The 27466-nt window shown below is 31.6% G+C and overlaps 1 protein-coding gene across 10 annotated transcripts in view; it reads right to left on the reverse strand.

Moving 5' to 3' along the window:
• Positions 1–27466, reverse strand: part of LOC119081248 (RNA-binding protein Musashi homolog Rbp6) — a 408246-nt gene that overhangs the window by 129378 nt on the left and 251402 nt on the right. For all 10 annotated transcript variants that reach the window (XM_037189983.1, XM_037189980.1, XM_037189978.1 and 7 more), the window contains one exon: positions 16730–16822. In XM_037189983.1, the coding sequence (XP_037045878.1) occupies positions 16730–16822 (93 nt within the window). The remainder of the gene's footprint in view (positions 1–16729; positions 16823–27466) is intronic.

Genomic DNA, 27466 nt, shown 5'->3' on the forward strand with positions numbered 1-27466 from the left:
GTTCGTTTTGAACTAATAAAAAAGGACGTTTTGTTGGCTTCGTTCAGTCGTGATCGAAGCTTCGACAGCTGAATTTGCAGTCCCGGGATTCCCCAATAGTAATATATTTGTTGTGTAAAAAAAAAATCAGGCATGATCCTAATTGTTATGGTTATTGTACTCTATTGCCCTAGCATGGCAACAATCATTCACAAGGTCATTCATATTACTTTAACGGTTCCATGTTATATTCTCTATTATTCATAAACCAAAAAATACGGAAGCATTGGCGCAAATTTTATTCCTTCCATTAACATACTTTCAAACTTTTGATTTTTATAGTTTTCGAACACATTATTTTATTGGGGAAACATGTCAACCATATAGTAACGCTAATAAACTATGACTCTTCATAAAAATAAAATTTGAATATTAAATGAATAAACCGAGTCAATATAGCGCGACAGAAATGAATGGGGTATAAAAAGCTAATATACCCACTTATCGTCACTACACACGACATTCTGAAATCTAAGACATAACGTTTAGCACATAAATCTTCCCTTTTTACATAACAAAACAAATTAAACTTAAACGTCTCTAATCGTTAAATTTTTCCTTGTGCCTTCTTGCTTATCTTTTAATTTGTTTGGCAATAAAAAACAAGGCAAAAAAAAATCATAAATTCTGCTAAACGATACCATTATTCGACGCACATACCATGCCTTGTAACATACAACAACATTTTTGTTAAAATAAAAAAAAATCTTTCTTCTTTTTTTTTGGTATGTGCTGTCGACTAATAAAACATTTGAAGAGAAAATTTCAAAAATTGTAAATCATCTTAATGGTTTGATCATTATAATTATTGCCACATAACCATTAGCACACGTACAGCCGTTAAACGAAGTCGTTTTATAACTCTGTCCGGAATGATAACATATATTATAAAGCAACACCACGGTTACACCATTTTCATCTATGTATAATACTTGATGGTAAATGGAAATGTTCGAGTTAGAGAGCGTACCAAAATGAAAAGCCATAAGTGTCGAGCTATTTATCTAACTTTATATAGCACAAGTATCAAGTTGATATTAAGAACGAAAGAAAAAAAAAACTAAAAACGAACTCTTCTTACAACTCCTCTATTCCTACACAATGCTCTTACACGTTGTTATGTCCCTATTTCGCTGTGTAATAAATAATTGTGTTTTAAAAGAAAGGCTTGTTACAGGACTATGTTCGGTGCGCTAGTTAAAACGTATACGAGTGCATACAAAAAACGTGCTCAACAGTCACATTCTTGAGAGTTATGTGGGATATAAAGAAAGAGTATTGTCTTATTAGAGAAAAATATTTCTTTTTCAAGAAAAAAAATTATTTTCTATCTAATCTTGTTAAATTAATAAGATAAAAATGTGACTTTTGTTACGGCAATTCATACTGGGCAAATGATCCTTAGCATAAAATGAAAAATGAAAATCGAATTTAAGAAATTTTATTGAATTTTCAATAGATTTCCAGACGAATATTTCAAATCCATAAGACCGTAGCATTAACCTTAGTCACATAAACCAGATACTTTCTATGAAAACGGGGATATACAAAGCAAATCTTGCGGGACATCGACTATAATAGGATTTTTCTTTATTCATACCCTAAGTCATGTTATGCAATTTATAAAATTGTAATATTCTATCTTAGCATATATGTAATCCTTAACCTATATGCAAAGTGCATATTTTCAGAATGGAAGATAAATGTATACATGAAGATGCTGTCCCCTACATCAATCTGAATATAGATAATATATGTGTACAAGTTCATATGTAGAGCATCAATATGCTTAAACGAGAATCATCTTCCACCGAAATATATTGCTAAAAAGTTGTATGAAAATTTCCAATGTTTGAGAATATACAGATCTTACCTATATTGATTCTTTCGTCTTCTTTCATTTATGCACATAAACAGTATACCTATATAATATAATATAAACAGAAAATTCATGTAAATGATTACATAACCTACAGTATCTTGTCTACCAGTATGCGATGGGTTTGCATCTTTAAGGTAAATAATAAATTTGTTTCATTTCCCATCTACACTCCTTGAAGTATACATGTGAGGTCGACATGCATGCACAATTGAATTAAGAATATTTTACGATTAGCGTCACATTTATAGCAGTACGGCTATACTGTACTGCACCTACTCCAAACAAGAAATAGTCTAAAATTTTATTTCATTTAAATTGATTATACTCAGAATACTCCATTTTCAACCAATTAAAATTTGATCTGCGGTTGGATGCTTTATTTCTTTGAAGAAAAAAAAAGTTAATAAGGTCAATAAAACTTTTGGCATTCGAAACCATTTATAAGCATTTTCATTTTCAAGTTCTAACATTTTCTAGTCATTAGGTTGATTGGCACGGAAGACAAAATATTTTCTTTTATTTCAATAATAATTTATAGACATCGAGGAAGCAGAAGTAAATCTCGTGTCGAAGGAAAACCGAATGAAAATGAATGGTATGGTGTGACGTATAGCTCTCACATGCAACCGGAATTTCAATTATTTTCGACGTTAATTTCACCGCATTGAATGAAAAGCGAACTTTGGAGAGCTATATATTCGGATGAAACTTTGGTAACATGACATATGTACGGTCTTAACTTGATCTTAGCGATTTAACAGATTCACCGTTCGTCTAATATTGTTGAATGAAATATGGATCCGAAACCATCATAATAGCCTCCCAAATAAGCTACGTAAAAACATTATATGTGTAATTTTGAAAGTACAACTACAATCTTTACATAAAAATATGCTAAAAGCATCAGATTAACTTTATAGTGGTACACCTCACGTTTCATTAAAATTTAATAAATTGGTTTTACCGTGCACGATCCAGAAAACTTTTTACGAAATCAAAGCGCATGTTATGATAAGTTTTTCGACTAGCGCTAGAAACACAAAGTTCTCCAAGTTTTGAAGGAAAATATAATGAAATTAATGAAATATGTAAAGTGACGTTGAATTGGTAATGTATTAGCAAAACAAATCAGGTTTTCGGAAATATATTCAACGTCATGAGTAATTATTCTTGAATTGTAAGGAATTTGTTACCTTACGTTGCATTAATTTTACGTAAATAAACTCACTTTGCACTATACTAGAAGAAAAGTGAATTACGTTGTTTCTAATTTAGGAATTGTTGTGATTTATATTCGTAATCCTAATGTTTCATTTAACAAAAGAAGGACTTGATTTCTGTTTTCTGCTTTTTGGACAGGCGCACGCTCATCCGTCAGAAAATATAACAAAAGTCACAATCGACGTTCAGGTGTGCCTTGACCATTTATTTAATATGTTAATTGACACAAATTGATACAAAATCTATCGCTTCAATGTTTTCATCACACATTTTGTTGTTTGTTAAGAAACCTTCAGTCTGAATCTCGACCACCGACCTAACATGACTTCCGAACCAAGACGAGAAAGAAGCAATTACTGTCTAAGGAAAGTTAGGTGCATAATTGATGACTCGACCGAGTTTTATGAGAGAGCTCATTGCTTCTGTTATGTATCTCAATAACAGTTGTCAGTAAGACGATTTTAAGCTGATAACAGCTGTTTATCTTCAGATGTCTTCCGTTTTAATTCCTTTCAATTTAATATACAAAACAAGCAAAATCGCTATGTCGCATTCCAAAATTCTACTGTAATCTAGTACTGTTCGTATATATTATATAAGAAATGAGGTCGTAATAATTAGTTTAATTAATACCTACTAAATATTCTCACAACATTTTCGCTAAACTACAATTTTGCAATAAACTTTCTGTAGTTTGCAAATACTTTATCGCAGGTTAGTGTCAGGTCTAACAAATATGTCTATCCTGTTTGCTGTCTCACAAAGTATTTCATTTCCCCAAACGAAATTATAAATTTTTGTCAATGCCAAACGAAATTAAGAATTATACCTGCTCTTTCGTATGCTGTTCTTTTCATATCATATTCGAATAGCTACGGCTTCCAATTTCTAGTTATTATAATATACAACTTTTTGTCGGATACGACCATTCTATCCCATTAATAGATTACTAAAGTTGATTCTTTTTGTGAACGGAAATTAGCTAATCAAAGTTGGTCCTATTATACACAAGTAAATTCACAGTCTGTGTACAACGATATAGCGTTCATTTTAGCGCTGCTACGACCATTCACTGCGATACTCTATCATATCATGCTAATGCATAAACATTTAATTTGCAAAGTTCCCGTCATTTTCGGTTCGCTTTCGTTGAAGATACAGACATAATATTTTACCGAAGGATGCTTTTTTGTTACAAAACGAAAATGGTGTGGTATGGTTTCGAAATGAGTGTGGGTGATTTTTCAGGGGTTTTTAATATCATATCCTTCATTATATCTGCACTGAAATGAGCTAAATTACCGATAAGTAGATATTTTTCGGAGGGATGAAGATTTGTCTTCAATGTGTATTATATACGCTGTGAACGGGTGGGTGATTCTTTTTTATATTTTTCTCTGGTTTAGTTGTGTTTGATTTTTTTTTATACTAAGGGAAATTGAAGATATTTAAATTGAATAATGAAAAATGCTTACTTCGAAAATTTTGATAATCAATACTACATAGATAACAAAATATTTAATTAAGGATGTTGCCGGGATGGTGAAATGATTTGATTACAGATAAATTGGAATGAATATTTAGCGGCGTTTAGGAAAAGTTGGTGGATAAAAGTTGGTCTAGCATAGCCAAATAATTTACCACAGTGAATTTTTTTCTTGGAAGACTTTGGCTGAGTAGATACGGTGAGTGATCACTGGTATAAGATTAGCTCGATACGTAACATCACAAAAAGTTTTACAATAAACAATCCAATAAGTAAAAAGTTGCAGCTGAAAGGAGACAACTTTGCTATAACGTTAACTTTACGAATTCGTATTAATGGTTTTGAAAATCAGAGATTTTTACTCGAAATGAATCTTGTACACACAGCTAAAATGACTACGGGTACGGATCTTCATCTTCAAGTGTTAATTTCAAAGAAAGTTCGTGCACAGGGTTTCTGTTGTTCATATTAAATATAAAATCTAGTACTTCGAGATATAAGAAATATAAGTAAAAGTGTGTGACGAATTTGTTAAAAAGGAAGGAGTTTCTTATGTAGTTTTGCAAGTTATAATTCTAACATCCCCTTCCGTAATCCGTAATACACAAAGCCCAATGTAATATCTATGTACACACACCACACATACACCACACTGCACATTCAATCTAGCACACTACACAACATAAAAGCATTCGAAAGAAATATCATTTTGTCTGAACCCGTGGCTTTGGCGCTAGAGCTCTCAACTCATAATCGAGAGGTCCCGTGTTCAAATCCGCGGCGGGGCAAGATGATTTTTCTTTCATTTGCTTTCTATGTAACACTTACTCATAGATATTCTAATGTGTCCGTTGCCAATTCGTTAAAAATATCATCGATAAAATAATTCGGTAATTTGCAAATTAGGTAAACGTTCGTCAACATGGGATGAAAAACCTAGCCATTCAAAGAGTTTTCCCGGTATACAACAAATTATAATTGAAAGATCTCGCGTAATTCACTACGTACTTACTCGTTTGAAGTAGATAATATATAAAGAAGTTAATATAAAAAAATTGTTATTGATTTGGAAGAAATTTCAATTAAAAATATAAAAAATTATTTTTTAGGTCAAATTTCGATTTCTATTATGGGAAAAACTAATATCTGGTATACAAAATGATTCGTTGATTGGTTTATAATGTCGTTGTACATAGTGAATTACTGTTTATTGTTGTTTAAGCATTCTATCGCATTCTATTCAAATACCCATTTATTGATGGCATTAACAATAATGGAATAAAACACAAATCGGTTGAATTTTAAATATTTGATCAGTTTTGTCCTTTAGCTGCAATTAAGACAAAATGATGTTACAAATATATGAGTAAAAATTCAGTACCACATGATTACATGTTTCGGATATAGTCAGACCTGAAGAAATGATATAGCGTGACCAAATTACAGAGAAAATACCAGGTAAATAGTGTAAAAGGAAAACTACCCACCTATTTAATGTCATGGTGCCGTGAGTGGTGTACTAACTCATACACAAACAGAACTAACAAAACTCTACCACAAATATTACATTACTGTAAATCCAACTATTTTCTTTCCTCTGCTTTCTTGTCGTACATGAGCTCGGTAGAATTGTCAGGAATGGCATATATTAAATATTTATATTCGTGCTAAGTTTGAAAATGATTATAACACAAGGAAAATCCTTTTACTCCAACTGGAGCAAATCCAGAATAGTCAGAAGTTGTTTCAGATTCCAAAAAAGACATTTAAAATGTCAAGGAAGATATTAGGCAAATTTGATATGTTGCATTGTCACGGATCAATAAAAATAATTTCTGGTGTAGTTTGATGGGAAACAAATGCAAATTATGATAGGAAAATAATTTCATTTTCATTGTACGTGCGGCATAAATTTTCTATGATGCATTCAACCAGATATAAAACTAAAAGTTAACCACGTTTTTAAGTTATTTATGTAGTTTGCTTAATGTTACTATCCCAACAATCTACGTAGCATATACAACATTCGATTTGTCATGTAAATTATTGAGAGTATTTTCGAAAGGCTATGCAATTGCTATAATTATATCAGTTCAGTTCGAAATTGTTGCATGTCAATATTGGCTATATTTATCTTTAACTCAAACATTACAATGTTTAAGTTTAAAACGAGCGAATCAATAAAATATGAAACTCTACATCAAAATTGATGGTTAAACTAGTTTATTGATTAAGTTAGTTACCTTGCTAGCTTTAACAATTATTTTCACGGAATGTTCAAAATAAGTGAACAGTAGTATCAATTTAAAATCTGGTATTTAATTTATTGTCGTTCTTTAAAAAGAAGCTTGCAAGTGGACGTTTTACTAAAGATATGTTCTTCAAATCCACCACGAACGATATGAAAGAGTTGAAACGAAATTCAGAACAATGTGGCTTCAATACATTCAAGTGTTACAACAGTTTTTTACGAGCAGTACATTCTGGATCATCGACTTAACGTAACTATCGAGCCACGCCCGTAGTATACAAATATTTTCGCCTAAAAGTAGTTTAGACGTATATCTAATATTTTTGAGATTCATCGTTTTTAGATTAATTCATACGAGTCATTCAGTGTGAGTCTAAACAAGCCATAACACACCGCAGTATCCAAACTATGAAAAAATGACCGCGAGGTTTAACAGATCTATTGATTGATACGTTGTATGGATGTCAAGGGATATGACGAAATACGAATCATTCAAACGCTACAACCTGCAACGCCAGAACGAGTTCAGTCACATGGTGGCATGGCGATTTATACGAAGAGGCAACTCATGGCCTATGGTGATTAGACACTTGCTATTACCTAAAACTAATAGCCGTAACCGTAACAAAGTCGGAAATATCAAAAAACCCAACATTCGCTTTCTCCATAAAAGAAACCATATCGACATAATGTCAATAGTAGAAAGAGCTACAACATGACAATGTTGATAGCGCCATCTTTGGGAAAATGTACAGGTCAATTAGTGATGGTTGTGGTATTCGCATACCACCCACGGCTTGGAGAATTCACAACGTATGGGACGTTAACACACGGTCGATTTGTGAACAATCTAAGTCGGGAGAGATATGATGTAAAATCACAGTCCATATGATCAAGAGACTTGTACAATAGCACAACAGGCCCATCTGAGGCTTAGGTGCTGGGCTTACACCCTCCCATCTAATCTAATCTAATCTAATCCAAACTATGAAGCTTGAGTAAACTTTAGGTCGTTACCAATTCGATATCCGATCTTTGATCCATCGGAATCGAGATGGGAATCGAACCCAGAACATTTTGATGGATAGTCAAAATGTATTCACTGAACCGTTGTTCCGTCACCACACCGCATCGTTATGGACGCGAATCTTCATAGACTGTAACAACTCGCCATGTGTGTTGCATCGATTTCCTAACGTAACGGGTTTTATGTGGTAAGTGGTAAGTGGTAAGGGACTGAATCACATAATAGAGCAAATGGAGGGGATGTCAAAAAATCAACGAAATACTAGTTTGTTTTACTAACAAAATTGATTTTATGTCGGAGCATCTCAAAGCTACAGGGTTGAAGCTAGGTGATCAAAATGAATAATTTAATTAAAAAACAGAAAAAGATTTTCTAATAAAAAATATATGGTATGTTTTCTGTGTTCCACTTTCAAGCAGCATCATATGTCTATTTACATTAGAGAACCACTAATTGTTCGCTTTGACATAAATGTGTTCTACCACCGTCACTCCACCAATCCATCAAACAAAGATTTGTGTGTAAATCACATAGAAATTTTTAAATTTGTGGCTCCGAAAGTGGGACGTCTGTTTTGAGAATCAAAATCGAATAATACTGATCCCTGTGCTGATGATGTATTCATATATATTACACACTTGTCACGAAGAAGTCGAGGCTTGCCGAGACTGATAGTGACAAGTGTGTACTCTATTTTATCACATAAGCGAAAACGAGACAACAACATAGACTTGAAGTGTAACTCCAAAATTAAACTTCTAGTTAAGTAATTTTGACATCCGAACAACGCGCGTATGTGATAAAAGAGTTAAAGTAAACGAGTTAACATGATTCTGAAAGCAATCAATTTATAAAGGTAAAGATAAAGTTAGGCTATAAAAATAGGACACTTAACTTAAAAAAATCACATTAATCGTAGGTCATTTCAGTACTGCACAGCTTTTAGCTTAGCATAACAAATAATTTTGAAAATAATTGAACCATTTGGAAATCTGTACGCGATATTTGTGTAAATACTAATCCTTTTAAATAAATAAATAAATGAATTCGACCGTTTAATTGATTATCGTCGCTTTGTTAATATCTATTAGTCACATCAGCGAAACATTAAATGAGGTTTAGCTGCACACTCGTTTTTTTTTGTACATGGGGTTTTTTGTCAACCAATTTAAATTTGGTCCCGTTCGTATATATAGATCATTCCGAAATTTAAAATGTCTGTTGAAAAATTTTAAATGAATAAAATATTTATTTCCAAAGTAGCTATTTGCAGATATAACCATGTATATAAATGTCAATCAATTGGCATCGACGAATTGAATTATGAAAATTTAGCAATACGCCTCGAAGTAATATTTTGTGTCTGATGTTTTATTCGATTACCGTGTATGGTTATTTGATTAAAATGTCTGTACAGTATTTACAACATTACACAAAGGCAGAGTCTGTTGGGTGGCCGTTCAGAGAATTGTAACGATATTTATCATTCCAGATGTACATATATTGTACACGTCTAGAGCATTATATACGAATGATTTCAATTTTGTTTAATTTGTAAACCGAATATGGTGTGTCCATAATTGCAGTAAAATGTCATACGGTATACGTTTCTGATTGTTATTATGGCATGTCAATTCGATCATAATCTATGACGACGCCGAAGTGAGAAATGGAAATATTTCCAGGCATAGTTGAAATATTCCCAAAATATTATATATCGTTTTAATTGTGATTGAAGCATTTCAGTTTAACGTCCATCAAACACATTTTCGTTTGGGATGTAATTCAGTAACCTTTGATTTATATTTCCATAACTTTTCGCTTGATACGACCAATAATATGGCTTTTTGTAATTAAATCATTAATTTGGTGCTCAAGAATAAATGTTACCGTCAGTTCATCAGGAAGAAAATCATCGACACCATATACACCAAGCGAAACGTATTTTACTTTTAGATTTCTTTTTCCTATCACATTTCTTGTGGATGTTTTCATCAAAACCGGGATGAAGCAACAAAAAAAAACGTGAAGAAAAAATCAGCAGAAATTTTTCATGAAAGCGAACAACCTTAACGAGCACACAATAGAAATAAATAATAAAAATATATAAATGGTACATGGAAGTGGTGTAGCGGGATACGAAACTGTAATGATAGCGCTTAGGATGATTAATGGGTGCTTTCGTGAACTTGACGGTGAATGTGTATTATTATTTTTGTGAAAGACTGAAAGTAATGATTCGGTCATTCGATTTACAACCGAGAAAAAAGCGTAGGGAAATTTATTTTGATGAGAGCTTTGTGCTTTAAAATTCACAGAATAGGGAAGAAAAAACATTATAATTAAACCTTTCAAACAAAAGACTGTGTGTGTTACGTTCCGCAACTTTAGTCAAATATCATAAAAGCGGAAAAGATAGGCTCTTGACTGATATGACAATACAGTTTCATTTGTGCAGCTGTTAAGCAGAATTGTTAAATTAAAGTGAACAGTTATTTTGACTGGATGCTTTTCATGAAATTTTAAACTTACCCACTAACTGTGGGGACAAGAAACCATTCAACCGAATATTTAGTGCGTAAAGACAGAGCTATATCAAAACATAAATGATGCCATCTCTTCACACTTATACGCTGAATGGTTTATTGTATGCACAGCACGTGGGTGCGTTTCATTCATATTAGGGGAATTCCTTTCATTTTATTTATACTCGATATACGCTCGTATATCTAGTATATCGAATATATCTTCATATATTCCGTATATCGAGTATAGGTCGGATGAGTTTGACAACCGCCACATTAAGAAAAATGAAATTTTTTACGTGATGGATTTCGATCAAACAAAATGCCAGTGTGTAGCTTGTCATCTCAGGAGTCTGGCAAGGTAATTAGTGTTTCAATCGGACCAATATCGAAAGACTTTGAAATCATGTGCCAATCGCATACAAAAACAAACATTTTCCAAAGCCTTATCGCTCAGTAGATATTGGTCCTATTGAAAAACTAATTATATTGCCAGATATACGAGCGTATATTGAGTATAAATAAAAAGAAAGGAATTCCCCTATTACATCCAAGTTTCTATTCGAAAGTTGAGAGAAAAAAAATCAAACGATCGTTAAATTGTATTCACAAAGCAAAATAAATAAAAACATCAAACACCAAATTATATACTCTTAATTATTATTATAATTTTCCCATTTTCTTTATTCACTTTGAATGCGATAATAATTACTTCGGATATGACTTGAATATTTTATGCTTGGCTTTGCAAATGAAATTTATATACATAAAAATGTATCATAATAATAAGCTCAATACGGACGATTGTAGAAAGAATGCGAAAGGATATATATATGGAATGGAATGAATGTGATGGATTTATCAGTAAATATATATACCACACAAAATATACACAACTATACATATACAAAATGAACCATATTGAAATATGGTATAGCTTGTGTGTATGTGCGTACTAGACATTTATCTATGTACATCACTCCTATTTACAACAATATAAATAAAGAAGAATGAAAAAAAGAACGGAAAACCCTTTTTGATAGGTCTAATAACAAAAGTGACTTTGCATAAAATTTCAATATATAATCTATTCTCATCGGGTTTTCTTTCGACTACATTATTTCTCCATTTAATGACGATTTATGCTTCATTCTAGATATTTTGATATCTAACAACAATAAAAACTTATTTTTCTGGTTATTTATTTCATTTCATTTCATACCAATGGATTGAACCTTTATTAACATTCAGATGAATCCTTCGTATGATAATGAAACATTACCGAAGGAATTATTTTGTGTATAAATATCTGACAACTTCGGTATTGATGATTAAAATCAAACTTTTTGCATGACATTGGATATTATACAGACAGTAAGTAAGTACGAAAAGTAACACAAAAACACGATACTAAACTTTTACGGATAAATCAACATTGTCAACTGTTTATATAGACATAATACTTGGACTTTGAGTCTTATAACCCGACACGTTCTTTCTTCGTAACATCTATTTGCGGAGCATTTTTCTTTTCAAATCGTATACCATGTAATTATTTGAGTTTTCAAATTGATAGTTGTATGATCGAATTGTTTAAAAATCGGGTGGATTAGCTGTGAACATCATACAATTACTGTCTATTGCAAGAGCTTGCGTTTGAAGTGCTATCGTAACGATGGAAACGAAGAGATGAATGTGCAACTGACAGGTTTATAAAATAATAATTGACAATCATCTATTGTATAGTACAACCTAGTCGGTGGAAAACACAAGACTATGTCTATTCGCTTAAATATTGGATATTAGACAAAGGTGAATGAGTACTATTCCGTGTATAACAGCATAAAACAAATATCTTTACGATTAGCATGGTCGATAGAAATGTTCTCGAAATTACCTACACAACGTATAGTACGATAGGAACAGTCAATTACCTGCACCCGAAAAGGAATTTTCGACGCGTTTTGAACATGAAATGTAGAAGATGGTTTTTGGATGGGTTGACCTTAACCTTGCCTATTTATAGCCAACGATGACAAAACTGAGCGGTCACCTCATGTATGTTAAGTCTTATGTGTAGTTAGGTGACCTAACTTAGGTCTGATGAAATAGCAAACACGAGAAAAGAACTTGAAGAGCAGATCTAAGATTAAAATAAATATTCCACGAAAAAAAACGAACTTTTCTAAAGCCTAAACACCCAAAAATTCATGAACGAAGAAAATAATATTTCTTGTTATTCAGCGTAAATAAATGTAATTGTAATTTGAGCTCTTTCCACCCTTAAACATGAACTTTTCAAGTAACTTCCTACATATGTGAAGCATAATTTACTTATAAAGCCGAGAACAATTTCGTTTCCTTCGTTTCGTAAAACTATAAAGTTCTGTCGAGTTCGCTGTGTAATTATATGTATGTGCAGTCGCTTCGATGTATGTTTGTTTCAAAGAATATTACCCGGCATACAGAACACAGTCGTATAGTTCAAATACATTTTATGAGTTAAAATATACAGCACAACCGCGCGTTCATCTTTATAAAATTCCGTACTATCTACCATATACAAATACTTGTATTTCAAATGAAGAAAATTTTTAAACATTCCCTTCAACTCTCATCCTCATACAGTCTCATATTATAACTATGCTGTATGTACTTTTGCTTGTTGTTTAGATTGTTCTCATTAAAATGTAATAAACAGAAATGGTTTTTATGTGAAACTTTCAGTGATAATGTCTAAGAGAGTTAAAAGTTGTCCTGACATATTCGGAGAAAACTAAAAATAATGTGGTTCTGCGTTATATCTATATTATGCGGATACTGTGAGACATGAATGTCTAAGGAGCCACGAGAAAAGCTGTAAAAGAATTAAAATGTTCCTGATTTGAATATACAATTCTTAGTATAAGTTTTGGCATACTCATTTTCGTCGCAATTTTATGCATGTCTGGACTACACAATGGTATGCAGTTTAAAAGCGTAGCGAGTGAATGCTTTACACATCACAAACGTATATGCAGTTGATCGAGAACCAGTGACAAAAGTTGTGTGTATCGTCTATGTTATATAACCTTATGGAAACTCATCTATTATCGACAACACCGACCAGAATAGACGATGAGCTCTGGCAAGTAAATGTTGAAGTAATAGATTTGCAATAGACAGCAGATACTTTACACAAAAGAAGCAAAACATTTTTTGAGCTACACCCACTGTTTATCGCAGGTTAATTTACCTTGAGTAGATGGAATATGAAGTAAATAATTAAAAAAAAAAAACTGAAAGAAATGAGTATGAATTTGCACTGTGGTTATCAGATATAGATTTTGTAAAAGCAATCAAATTCGCAACATCAAGAAAAAAGTTGGCTATCATACTGTTAAGACGGCAGTCCGGTTTTACATCTATCTACACTACTATCAAAGGCTATTCGACATACTCACATCAAAAGCGTTTCACACATTGAACCGGTTATTCACCCACTCAACCGGCCGATCTATAAACCAAATATGGTCAACATCACTACACTTTTCGTTTTTTTTATATATTTCATTCGTATACATTCGACTGAGTACTATACATGGACGTATACTGCCTAAAGGACATCATCCAGACAAAATACATCCTAGAAATTCTCTTCAGCAGTTTGATTCATCGACATCATACATCTACTCTACATACGGTATGTATATAGCAATAATAATAAATTTTTGGAATCGGTATGAACGGTAAGCGTGGACGAGTTTTTGGATCATCAAAGTAATGTTGTATGTAGTATTTTAGGAGACATTTTGACAGACATCCAGACAAAACAATAATATCAATCTATGTTGGTACGACAGATATTATACATAGCATAGCATAGCATCAGAAAAGCTTTACATATCGAAAATTGACCAGACCATCTACATTCTATCTATACTGTTTACTCAAATATTGCTGATTATTGATTTTATGGCGAGACGAGTGTGATTTTTTGTGATATGTGAAAATGTTATTTTTATTTTGGAAATTAATGTGTCCGTCGCTCGGTATAAATTCATTTTAAATTGCGTTCAATAAAATACAGGAAATAGACCTGGTGAATCGATTGTTTTTGAAATTTAAAAATTTTAATTAAATTATCTTCAAGTTATTGAATTGCCTTTTCTGTAAAAACATTTAATAAATAAAATTATTTAGTAAAGCACAATACAAGTGGAAAGCAATTTTTAGGACTGGCCTCAGAATTCTAGCAGTGCGCATCCAAACAGCTTTCAAATACCAATTTCACCGAATAAATTACAATATTTGCAATGTATTGATCGTCGAATCAGATTTTGAAGCATCGGCATTTAGCTTTACACTTAAAAACCGTTTACTAAAATAGCTTTTGATAAATATAAACCGTGGGCAGGTGCTAACAAAGTGCAAGGATTATACACCCAAACATGATTCAGTCGGCAAAATATGGTTAAACAAAAGAAGTAAAAGATTTGGAGTGAAACTCTAGCGCAGTTTCTTTTAGCAAAAAAAAAAGTGGCAGATTTCATCATTATATCGCAATACGCTTGTATTGTAAAAACCACAACAAATGACTCATTTCATGCTGGCCTAGAATATTTTGTCCAGAGAGAGCACCGATTAAGAAATAAATCAATTGAACGAGAAATAGAGGAAAAAGGCGTCAACTTTCCTTCTATGTCGTTTTGTCAATGTTTGCACATTTTCTTTACAAATAAAGTAGTAGCGCCGTTTCCTTATTGAATTCTATGACGTACATAGTACATATCCCACACAATACAAAACACAAAATAATTACAATTATTACATCAATCATCAGGATGATCGGTAATTATGTAATAGCTAAACGAAATTAATGAACGCGCTATACATAAATTTCGATAATACTACCAATTTAATCGTCACCGTGCGTACGTACAATGAGCAATACGGAATACACATCACCAATAAAAAATATCCAAGAAAACATTGAACACAAAATAAAAGTACCAAATCATGATTAATAATAATTTCTATTTAAATATGAAAAAGAAAAAAAAAATATGAAGAAAAAAAGTGAAGGGAAAATCCGTACAACCTTTATCAATATCATCGCATATTTGACACATATTAAGCAACATTAATAATGTATTCACACCCCATAATGAGTTTTTAATTTAAGTATTAATATTCATGTTAAGATTAATGAACGGGCGCACCATGCACAAGAAAGGACGTACATAATGATAAAAGGTAAATAACTGAAATAAAATAAAAAGTAATGAACGTGAAGGTAAATCGGTTGTTTAGGAGAATCGCTTCTATACTATTCATTGACGTGGTAGAAGAGTAGACAATTCTACATTAAATGGTCATATAAAACGTTCCAGTGAATTATTATAATGGAAGGACAAAACATTCTTTCTACCATAAGAATTTACTTTGATCAATCAACTAACTCTATAGACAATCAAGGCAAAAGCTTTGCTTTTTTTTACTAATTTTCATTGAACAATTTCAACATTCATCCAGTGTTGACGATAACTTTAAAAATCCGAATCGTTATTTTACGCCGGTTTACTGCCCGTTTTCAGAAAGAAAGGAATTGTTAAAGGCTACATTTCGAAAACAGTAACCGCCTCCTTCCGACCATTCTAAAACACACTCTTTTACATAAATTGGAAGAAAAGCGGTTACTAAAGCTCCCGGTCTTTCTTTTTCTTTAAATTTGTTAGTATACCAATTCACATATATTTTATTTTACGGTGACATAAATGGGGGATTTTTTTTGTATGGTGTGTGTGTGCGCTTCACAATCTTATTTATATTTATTTTTATTTAGTTTCACTTCTGGTATATATTTTGGTATGGAATATTTTGATTGAGGTGGTAATTTGAATTTCAGATAACTTCATCGCAAATAATTTTTGTTTTTGTTTATTTTGAAGTTTTTTTTTTATCGATTTTTCTTACGAAGAGGGGGATAAAGTGAACTTTAAAATTTTTGATGTTCAGTAAATTCAGTAAATCTTCTGTAATTTGATGATTTTGCATTTGCTGAATTTGCAAGGGTGTAACTTTTCATGAAAATATAACTTTTCTATAAAAAATAACTTTACTGCTATATGCTTCGAAAATCATATTTCATATGTTCTAAGCAAGTCAAGTGAAAACTAAACTGCTCAACTTCTTATCCGCGTCCCACACACTTGAAAATCCCACACGTTAACCCAACATATATCCTACAACCAGTCTTGAATCACCCAAATGCACTATTTCAAATATGTTCACATAAGTTAATAACAAAATTACTTACCGGTCCGAATTGTTCAAAGTAGCTCTTTACGTCTTCTAGTGTTGTTGGTGCGGACAACCCGCCCACAAATATTTTTTTTGTTCTCGTTACCATCTGTAAAAAGATGAAAAATTTAATTATTGAAATGCTTTCCAAATACATTATTTACATTACGAATTCAAACACTGTGTATGTGGAGTCGTAATGTTCAATTGAAATTAAATTTACATCAACTAAAAGTATTTATAAAAGAACGGGGATATCAGAAAAACAGCAACGATGAAATTTATAATTTATCTTATTGGTGCCATGTTACCATATACAGAGCAACTGATCTTGCTAGTAACAAATACAAGAACTGAAAAAGGTAAAGATTAGGATTTGTATATTACATGATGAGGTAGGAGTTTTTTATGTTCAAATTTTTCTTTGTTATTTACATGATTTCCAAACACACAAGAACACTCAAACTAAGACATTCTTTAACACCAACCATACAAAAAGGGAACATATTTCCAAGGATTTAAATACGAAATATTGCTTCTCTTAAAGAATCCTTAAGTAGGATTTGGCTTAACTTAGTTTTGTAAAGTGTAAAAAAAAATCAAACCCTTTATACCACACACAACAATCCATCTAAAAGATCTTCGCATCTTGAATATTGTGTATACGACGATACGTATAAAAAGATAACAAAAAAAAGTTTCAAGTATTTTCGGGTTAAGATACTAAACACTTGAAGTTTTTTTTCTTTCCTACCCAATATGTTGGTGATACTAGTGGATATCTTACTGCGATCTCAAACAGATGATTGCTAAGTAGATAGACACAAAAGGTTCATGCAACTCAGCCCACAATCAAATAGTGATTTTGTTAAAGGTGTCACAAGAAATGTTTTAGTTGAAAAATTTTTTAATTGAAATACAGAAAAAAATGTCATCCTGGTTATAAGGATACAACGAGCTAGAGCTGACAAAACGATTATATTTTGGTTTCATTCATAAAAGAATTTAATAAAAATATTTTTGTAGGCCAACTGTAACATTCACATTCATGTAAAAAAATACATCTAGCCACTAACATATCAAACATACAACATAATATATGCGGATGCTTGAAATTGCGGAGTGTACAAAGTTCCATAATGTAACACTACGCCAATTTTTTTTTCTTTTTGTAAAAATAATTCTTTATGGAGTCGTTCATCATATTTTATCTCTTGCCTTCTGTTATTTCAATTTATTTAATGTTGGAGTGTCGGTATGAAATATATTTTTCCTAGATGAAAATGAAATGTATGTGGTATCCATTTGTCTTTTTTTTTGTTTGTGAGAATCTGATGCACAATATGAGCATTATCTTCTGGCGTATGAGTCGTCTTGATTTTTGTTTTTATTTTAACGTATAAAATTTATATAAAAGAGTCGTATTTTTTTGACACGAAAGGGAAGATATGACTAAAGAAACTTTTAAATTTAATTAAATCTTTGTGACTTTTGACTTTCAATAAATAAATATCCCATCCAACTATAGAGAAAGTCTTTGATAGAATAGTATTCGGATTACATACAATTTGATGTAGTGGAATAATTATGTTAAGTAAAATGGTTTCAACATCCATGAATTGATGACGTCAACGAATAAAAATCACACCAACCCTTTGGTAAAAGTAAAAAAAAGAAGTAGAAGAAGAAAAAAATAAATTAAATGAATACAAAATTCCTCAAAACCATTTATTTCTTGAATATTGAATCGAAGGTAACGTTTTTCTAACATGAAAAAGATAAACATTCTATTTATTCGCCGAGGGGAAACATCCCCGGGACGTCTCCCTTCATTCTAACTCTGTATATATGTACATTCGTAAATTATATACTTCACGATTCCCTTATGAAATTTGGATTTTTATATCTCCTCAATGGGTATGTTAAACAACATTCCAAAACAGAATATTTATGATTTAATAAGAAAAAAGATGGAATTTATTAAGTCAATTAAAAATGTAATTATTTACGAATCCGCACCTTGATTTTTGGATTAAAATATATTATGTAGCACGCAGTGATTACGCTATCTGAAGCAATCATTTTTTTAATGTAATTTACTGTTTTACTTCGGTGTTTATTCGTTGGAAGGTAAGTCTCATTATTTTTGCGACAAATTCAGACTTGATTATTATCGAACAACGTAACACTACAACTTTAATTTCGGGACATGGATTGGTCAGCTATGAAAACGAAATAATCGTAAAAGTTGCGGCTATAAAGATACTTTTTGTCAACCAAATTTGAGTCCTTTGCTTTACTTTGATTTACTGTATTGGTCATACAAACAGACTGAATGTGCCTTTCTGGGTTTCATGATCTGATACACGCACAAACAGTTTGATTAATTGTGTAAAACAGCTGAAGGAAACTTCAACTGACACAAATTCGACTGACATAGATGGAATCCTATCGCGATATATTTGTTAAATCTGTTACTTCTTTTGGTTAAAATATCGTTTATTTTATAGCTATTGTCAATACAATGATAAACTCGCTAAATGACCGTCTTTTTCTAAATTTGTTATTTCTCTTACTTCTCTCATTTCTCTATATATTTGTTATGAAGAAATGAGAGAAGCTGGAGAAATAAGCGATTTAGAAAAAGACGGTCATTTAGAAAGTTTATCGCTGTAGGAAAGTAATTGACTTAACCATTCTCAAAAGAAGCTTAACTCTTTGTTGCATATATGAACACATCCACGCAATCGTTCAGATTTTAATCCGAAAACAGAATAGGATACTAGAATAAATATTTTCTGTAAAAATTGCCATTAACATTAATAAAAAATGCAATTCGCTTACTACATCACCGAAATAAATATTCGAAGCATACAAGAAAAAAGTATTTCCATTTTCAGAAACAAATTCCGAGACGGTAAAATGTATACATTTCTTTTGTCTGATTGCTTTAAAAGATTCAATTGTAGGCACACTTTTGAGAGTAATATTCCCGTGAAAATGTAGAAACCTAATGGCACCTATGCTTGAGAGCATTGAAATACTTACAATTTTTGTGAAGATGAAGTTTTTCTTTTTGTATTTGCTGTAATGTAATATGCACTCATATACGGTAGATTTCAATGCATTCGTAAGAAATCGTGGAATATTACAGCTAAGTAATAACAGAGCAAACAGATGAGCAAAGCAAAATTTTCCGACTTATTTTGCATTAATAGCAAACTGATCAAGAAAGTATCGATCGTGTTGCTAAGAGAATTTTCATTCAGTTGACACTGATTTTATAGTAGCTGTATGTAAAAAGGTAAATATTTAAAAGCACCTAGCAACGATATGCAATCCCAGTTTTAAAAATACTTTTCGTTTGCAGCAATCAATACAGATACTTGACATAAACATGCACAGCTAACAGCTTACATCACACGATTTGAAATATGGTCTCTTTGAATGAGAATCGAAACAAAAATAAAATTTAGTAACTTGCCAATGCACATAGCAGAATCTAACGTTTTCGAGACCAATTTAAAATGAATTTCAATTTCTTTTAGACATAACAAGTATCAACTATGTAATTCTGCTACTAACACAGGAACGACATTGAGCGTTCATATATCCTTTTCAGATACGCGATTTGGAATAAAATTCAACAAAATTGAATACTCGTACTGTACATGCGAAGCATTATGTCGTGCTCAAGAATTTTTTTTACAATTCAATACTAGTGAACGAAAATCGTTATGCGCCTGAAAAACAGACACTTTTATTCTACGTTCAATCTTAGGGCATCGACCACAGCTTATATATTAGGTCATTAAAAGTAATGTAATGCCGTAGAAACGGAATATACATGGTGTCAGAGCTATTAATCAGCGCACGTAATTTTACAAATATATTCTCTCTAATGACACTCATTTCGTGTGTATTTTCATTTACAATATTGTAGCATGCTCATTATTGAAGGAATCATTCTGTTATATGTTGCTATGCTTTTTACCTTTGTTGAATTTGTGTATTCAGATGCGCAAAATTCATATTGAAAATAGAAAAGACACAAATAGAGGAAAAGTGTGGCATTTATAAAATGAATTAAGAAATTTTGTAAAAATAGTAACACCAGTCAGTCCATCATTTTCTATGTTAATTTGCATTTGTGTAACAACAGTAGTGCGAAAGGTCTTAGCAGCTGGTTTTCGTCGGTTAATTCTATTTCAATGTTAATATTGGTACGGCTGCATTCCCTAGAAGCGATGCATGTGAGGAGAATGTGCAACCAGAAGTATGCGAATGAATACAACGAGTGATACATAAACCAGCTGGGGCAGCATATAGGACGTTTCTTGCTACTGCAGTGGAGGAAACAATTTTTAGTTATGAAAATGTGTTTTTTTTTTGAGGAAAAAAGATGTGTGCTTTGGTTTCCCTAAGAATTTGCTGATTGTTAATTGAATGCTGTGCAAACCGGCTTTGCTTTACGAATATCGCTAGAATATTTCATTGAATGTTTAGGCATGAAAGTATAGTATGACACAGCGAAAATGTAAAAAAAAAAGAAATCAGGCAGAAAGATTAATTAAGAAAAACGTCTTGCCGTTGATTAAAGTTAGTTCATTTTGATATGTTAGGACAACCAATCTGAATAATCACAAAATTTTACAAAATAATACAACCCAGAATCCTTAAACACACATATATATCCTGCATCACCATTGTTTGCATCTATTGTTTCGTGCGCTATAGCTAAGTATACATTTTCATCTTTTAACAACGATATATATATAACGTCATGAAAGATAATAAACAGTAAAACCATTAACCATTGTTTCTCTACTACTTGTAGCTATTTTCCTAAGAAAATATATAAATTTAATGTTATATATATACTGACATACAATACACCATTACATAATGCATATATGTATATGTTTGTATCATATTACACACAATACATAACACAGCATAAGTTCAGATGTGAGATGAACCAAAAAGGAAAGCATTCCATTTCACTATCTATCATTTTCCGACTATATGTACTCTAATGTTTTACTACAACATGTTATTGTTTTTGGTTGAACCATCAATCTATTTTGAAGATGAATGGTTTTATAAAGTCTTGAATATACATTCATTTAGTCGAATGCGCAAATATTCTCGACGATAAGACTTTGTTATCCTCAGAAGGTATATGCACAGTGCTAGTCAGAATATTTTGAAGTATTTGTAGTTTTGTGAGAAAATGAACAATGACAAATTTTTAAACTCCGAGTCAGTTGAAATGTTTAGACGAAAAGAACTGACAAATTTGCTAAACATTGGCCTAAAAATTTTAGCGGCCCTGCTGTCTTATGTCTTTTTCATGTACATTTACTATCGATCAATGAAAACTCTATACACATTCTACTGTTGAAACGTAAAAGGAGAGTTATAGCACTTTGATACTCAAAAATTCCCATTAAGCTAATCAGTTCCGATTAAAATTCCCATTTTATTCCATAGCCGTATATTATACTGTCACTAATTCTACGTATTATACAATAAAACTTCACTGATAAATGTGCTACTTAAGTCACCCTTTAACATTTTTTTCGAACATCGCATTTATTCAATAAAAGAGTTGCACATAATATCATACATAATGCTATGTCATTTGCTTTACATAATTACTTCAACCCCATTTTCGACATAGAAGCAAAAAAAAAACATTTCCTCAACCATACTATTCAGATAATGGATATCATTGCGTATAAAAGGTATAACCGCAATTATTCTATGCCACTCATTTCAGTTCGCTATACTTATTCGACAACACCCACACACACGATTTTCTCTTAATTTATGTGATATTTTGGATATTTACTTAAATACAAGACACCAAAAACCCAAAATATCCGGTTTTAGATAAACGTTTCGCTATATTGTTTTCAATATAATATTTGCTTAATTGCAAGAAACACTCAACAAAAATAATATCTAATTCGATGCGTGTATAAATGGGTTTTGTGATGGTGGTAATAATATAAATGTTTGTTGAATCAAAATGCGGATAAGGCCCCGGGAGCAAGTTATAGTGAAGCCATTTTCCGACGAAGCTGAAGAACGGTTCTCTGCTGCACGAGAAACCGATATGTTTCGGCGGGGTGAGAACAACAAGATCGGGAATGTTTTGTCGATGAATTGAATATGTTTTGGATGGTGGGTGAGATTTTACTGGTTTGTGCCTTACATTTCTTTGAATTCTATCCGTTCAACCATCGTAACATTAACTTTTGCATCAACATTTATATACATTATGGCATAATGTTGTATCCAACGAAACGTTAATATCTATTTTTCCTAGTGCTATCACTTCATCCTGGAATACGGATATGTAACAACAGTGAACATTTTACCCAAAAATATAGAAATAAATCTTCTTATTACATTTAGATAGGGCGATATAGGAAACATATCTTATTCCATATAATGTAGAAAATTTTCTTTTTATTTTCTTGGAGATATGCGTAGCTTTGCTGAGGGTGAAAAATAAATATACGTTACGATTTGCTCAGTTGTATATACATAATTTATTCATTAAAGTCAATGTATTGACATGAATGTTTTTTTCTTCGTCTTCGGAATAAATATATTTATAAAATGATAATTCATTTGGTTTTATTATTGGATTTGCAATTTCGTTTTTATTTTATTTTTATAAATCTATTTATATTTCGGCTAACGAATGATTTAGTCACACAAAACAATATCGAGGTTAATTGAATCGAATATAACAAAACTCAATAGCATATTGGTTAAACTCGTCTGATTTCCACTAAGCGATTGAATCGCTGGTGTGAGAGTTCAACACTCAACCGCAGACAAATTTGAACCTATTATCAGATTTGTGAACAAAACAGAGCCGGTTGAATCAGTTGAAGTCAAGTGAAGTTGAATGTAGAGATTTCGCAAGGCCTACCGGCAAAGACATTGTTGGGAGAACTTGCATTAGACTCCTACTAGTTTCGCTTCTAGTACTTCATAGTGGGAGACATAGTCGCTCAGCTTACCACCAACACTGTAAAGCATTTGATGTAATGAAAGGGTCTGAGAGCCTAGAGCCATAAGAAGCGAAACCAAGCCCAAGACCCTTCGTAGGTTAATTAGGCAGAGGGTCATTATTTTTAATTGAATCGTGTAGAAGTATATTCGGTGGCAAAAGCTCGTATTTAACGCTATTGACATATGATCGGGCACAATCGATTTTGGTGTAAAGCAAAAATCTCTTGAACCCACTGACAATACAGAAATAAAATTTTATGAGTTTTGAAACTCTCTTTACTCCAATTCGCTCTTTTTACTCGAAATAAACAAGCCGTACCAATGACACACTGTTATGTCGTCAGCAAATATATGTGTTTGACTTGAAGTACCACAACACCACCCAAATCCTTTACTTTCCAATAATCATTCAAAAACATCATATCTGAATTATTGTGTCACAAAAAAAGAGAAACAAATTTACGATCGTTTTTTATTTCATAGCTTCGAAGTGTTTGTTATGTTGAATAAGGAAAAAAAAATTGGAAAAGTTCTTTATATGCTATTTTCATCATAAATTTAAGGAAAGCCATAATTCGCGGTTATGAATTTTTGGATATGATTTTGTTAGATGTTAGATAGTAATATTTGTTTGAGTAGAATCGAAACATATAACACAATGGAACTTTATATCATTCTGTCAGCAATATCAATAACACACCCAAGAAGAAAATTCATTTCAAAGCATAAACTCCAATAAAACGATAACAATGGAAACATAGCCAGTTTATTAAAAGTATTTTGATTTAGTTCAATCTTCGACTTTATGTTTAATAGTTTCATGGATTGATACGAAACAAATACAGAAACTTTTACACGTTTTCGTGAAGAAGAATAGAAACATAGAATTTTTTCTTTTCCCTAAGTTACTACTGTAACAGATTCCCAGTTTCGTGATGTAATACATCTATAGAAGGAGAGTTATGAAAAAGTATTCCGTTCGAATAACACATTGAGGCGCACGAAAAAAAAAGTTTGTTTTATTGCACATCATAGCAATTCAATAATTTGTTTTATTGACAACATAATTGGATAAATGAGACTTTCTCCATTTTTATAGCGTGCTCAAAACTTGCATTCATCATAAGAGTTGTTGTTTCAAAAAAAGCAATCTATTCCGAGACTTTGATAAATAATTGAAACAACTTTTATGGAACTAATAAATTTTTTCACTCTGCTTTAAATGAATTGATATTATACATGGATTTGGATTATATTCAAACTACTGTAAGACGACAAATAGGAGATTAACATGTGACTGCAATCGCTTTGCTAAAGTGAAAACAATTGGCTAATATTATCTTATCTCAAGACACGTAATATTAGCAGACTATATAGACAATTTATGCAAACACTTGTGATTCGAACATGACTTGGGTCAGAATTTAATTCTAATTGAATTTACTCATTGCATTTTTAGGATTTTTGATCGTTGCATTTCATGTGTTAGTTAAGAGAGTGAAAATTCGGAAAAATTGCATGAATGAAACGCCATATGGACATTGAATATATACATTGAGGATTAACCTATGATTAATGATGCTTGAATATTTCTGGATCTATTCATGTCGTCTCGTCCGTTTCGACTAATTTCCCACATTTCACACTTCTTACAGATTTCAAGCATCTATGAACAAAAAGTGCAATCGAGCGTACCATACATTATGAGTATATATCCCTCTCTTTTTTTTATCATACGACTTAGTGTTTTTGTATGCTTAGTTTTCGGTTTGTACACATAATGATGATGCATATTACTATTGCTGTAATACTCTTTACCTTCATTAACTTAAGGTCGATCCATATACTAAATCTTTAAGATTAAATACAACCTGTCAACTTGCACTCAGCTGGGGGTTAAAAAACAATATGCTTTCTTCGTATACATACAGTATAATATTCTAAATAATGCCAAAATGTGCTTTGTATAAATATATGAACGAAAGGGAAACTTTCGAGATTAAATATTAGTAAGGGTAAAGACTGTCTAAGATGTCGACCTCAATAGCCAATATAAATGGTTAGTCGAATGAAACGAGATTATATAATATTTATTTTTAGTTTGTGGGTTTTCGTAAAGGAGTTTTGTGGCTAGTAGAATAAATTTATACATTAAAATTAATGATGGGCGTCTTCATATATATATCTATGCGAGTGGATAATGTAGTTGGTTATGCATAAAAAGAATATAAAGAATTCAAATTAGGTTGGGAAAAATACAATGTTCGGGGTTAGTTAGTGTAATGTATTAAATTGAAAACGTCGAACAAAGTCATACAAGTTTTACAAAGTTTTAACAGAAATAGTGAGGAGTTCGTGAAAAGGCAACATAAAATGTCGACGGATATTTATGTTATGTTGTTTAAGAGCTGATAATCAGATTTGGCATTTAATGTCGACGCTAATTACATGAAACTAGTAATTCAATAAAAGACATCTACAGCTTAGAGCACATTACCGTTACACTTTCAGCTGAACGTCTTTTCCACGAGCGTTAATGTTTCAATAAATCAATGAAATATCTTTGAGTATATAAAGTTGGTAGTTCTTTTCTGTCTCGTTCATCTTTTTCATTTTTATAGTTTTCGTAATATAAAACTTTTTTCTTAAACAAATGCACCTGTTTAACCAACGTTAGATGGGATATACTGTTGTCGTTCTGCATATTTCTTGTTCATATTACAGTACATTTCGCAATGCTAAGGGCTGTTCAAGCTCAATGTGTATCTAGTAAGGTTTCAACTACTCCACAAAGTAGTATGATACATAAATGCAGTTAAAAATTCTATTTAACGTTAAATAAAAATGAGAGAAAAAGAAAGAAATTAAAAATCCAAATAATATAACACACAAATATAACTACGGCAAACAGCAATGCACATAGAACACACAAAAAAAGATAAACTCGGAAAACGGAATAAAGAAAATTCCATGGTTTTTAATCTGCTCAAAAGCGAATTTAGAGCTTTACATTTATAAGCTTTAAATAAAGATGGTTTGCAGCTAGATTTATATTTTATACTCTTTATACTAACATTTAATCATATATGCTTAACCAAATTAAATTACATTACCATATCTTGCTTTTTTATTTTAAACGGCATGTGTATAATGTGCTATGCAGAATTCACAGATGTACGTATTTCTTATAGTACGTAATTTTCTTATAATACGTAATTTTATGTTTCAAAAAAGTACTTTTTCCGAAATAAAATTCTTTATAGAAGAGATGGAATGTAAAAAAAAAGAAAATATGAAAGGGAATGTATTCATAGAATTAAATCTAAGGAGATGAAGTAAAGCTATGACGAAATACATTATTACACTTTGTAGTATTATATACATACCGACGTCAATGCCGCAATATTATGCATGAAAATGAGACTTAAAAATTATGAATGTTTTTGACAAGAGAAGTTCAACATGTTTATGCTATACCGCCACCAACGAAAAATGGAATAAGAATTGAAGTTAAACGGATCAAGGTGATTTGTTAAACAAACTTCATTTTTGCAATGTAGTCTCTTTATGGGAATGTGAATTTTTTGTTGAAAGTGATTGCAGAAATATTCAAGCGAATAATGAAATTTCGTAAACAGAAACACTGAAACAGCAACATTTGATTTAATTTGAGTGGGATACTGGGATACCTACAAATAACAAACTATTTCCATAAAAAGTA

Source organism: Bradysia coprophila, unplaced genomic scaffold (genome assembly GCF_014529535.1).
Source record: "Bradysia coprophila strain Holo2 unplaced genomic scaffold, BU_Bcop_v1 contig_358, whole genome shotgun sequence".
NCBI classification, from domain to species: Eukaryota; Metazoa; Arthropoda; class Insecta; order Diptera; family Sciaridae; genus Bradysia; species Bradysia coprophila.